The sequence below is a fragment of the Merops nubicus genome, unplaced genomic scaffold (assembly GCF_000691845.1).
Source record: "Merops nubicus isolate BGI_N331 unplaced genomic scaffold, ASM69184v1 scaffold22385, whole genome shotgun sequence".
Classification (NCBI taxonomy): domain Eukaryota; kingdom Metazoa; phylum Chordata; class Aves; order Coraciiformes; family Meropidae; genus Merops; species Merops nubicus.
The window spans coordinates 1-240 of record NW_008611890.1 but is presented as its reverse complement, the minus strand read 5'-3'; the positions used below and the strand labels follow the sequence as shown (position 1 = coordinate 240).

Here is a 240-nt window from a genome sequence, read left to right as displayed (position 1 = left end):
CTAAAGCCGCTGATACAAGCTTTCCTGCAGGTGCTTCCCTCCCCAGAAACCACTTTTTTACTCTTGGGGTTAGGAGACACCGGCAGCTGGCAGGCAGGTTGAATGTCTGCCTTGTTGAGCTTCATGCTCATCAGCCACATTGGCACTTCTCGAGGGTCCAAGACCACCACCGGCGTGCCCCTCTGACCGCCTAAGCGTCCTTCTGTTGTCCCTCTCCTGACATCCTCCCCTAGTTCAGCA

General features: G+C 55.8%; 1 protein-coding gene across 1 annotated transcript in view; it reads right to left on the bottom strand.

The window, feature by feature from the left end:
• GSG2 (germ cell associated 2 (haspin)) overlaps positions 1 to 140 on the bottom strand; it is a 1,559-nt gene extending 1,419 nt beyond the window's left edge. Inside the window, exon 1 of the mRNA XM_008941383.1 lies at positions 8 to 140. Coding sequence (XP_008939631.1) covers positions 8 to 140 — 133 coding nt within the window. The remainder of the gene's footprint in view (positions 1 to 7) is intronic.
• Positions 141 to 240: the final 100 nt, after the last annotated feature.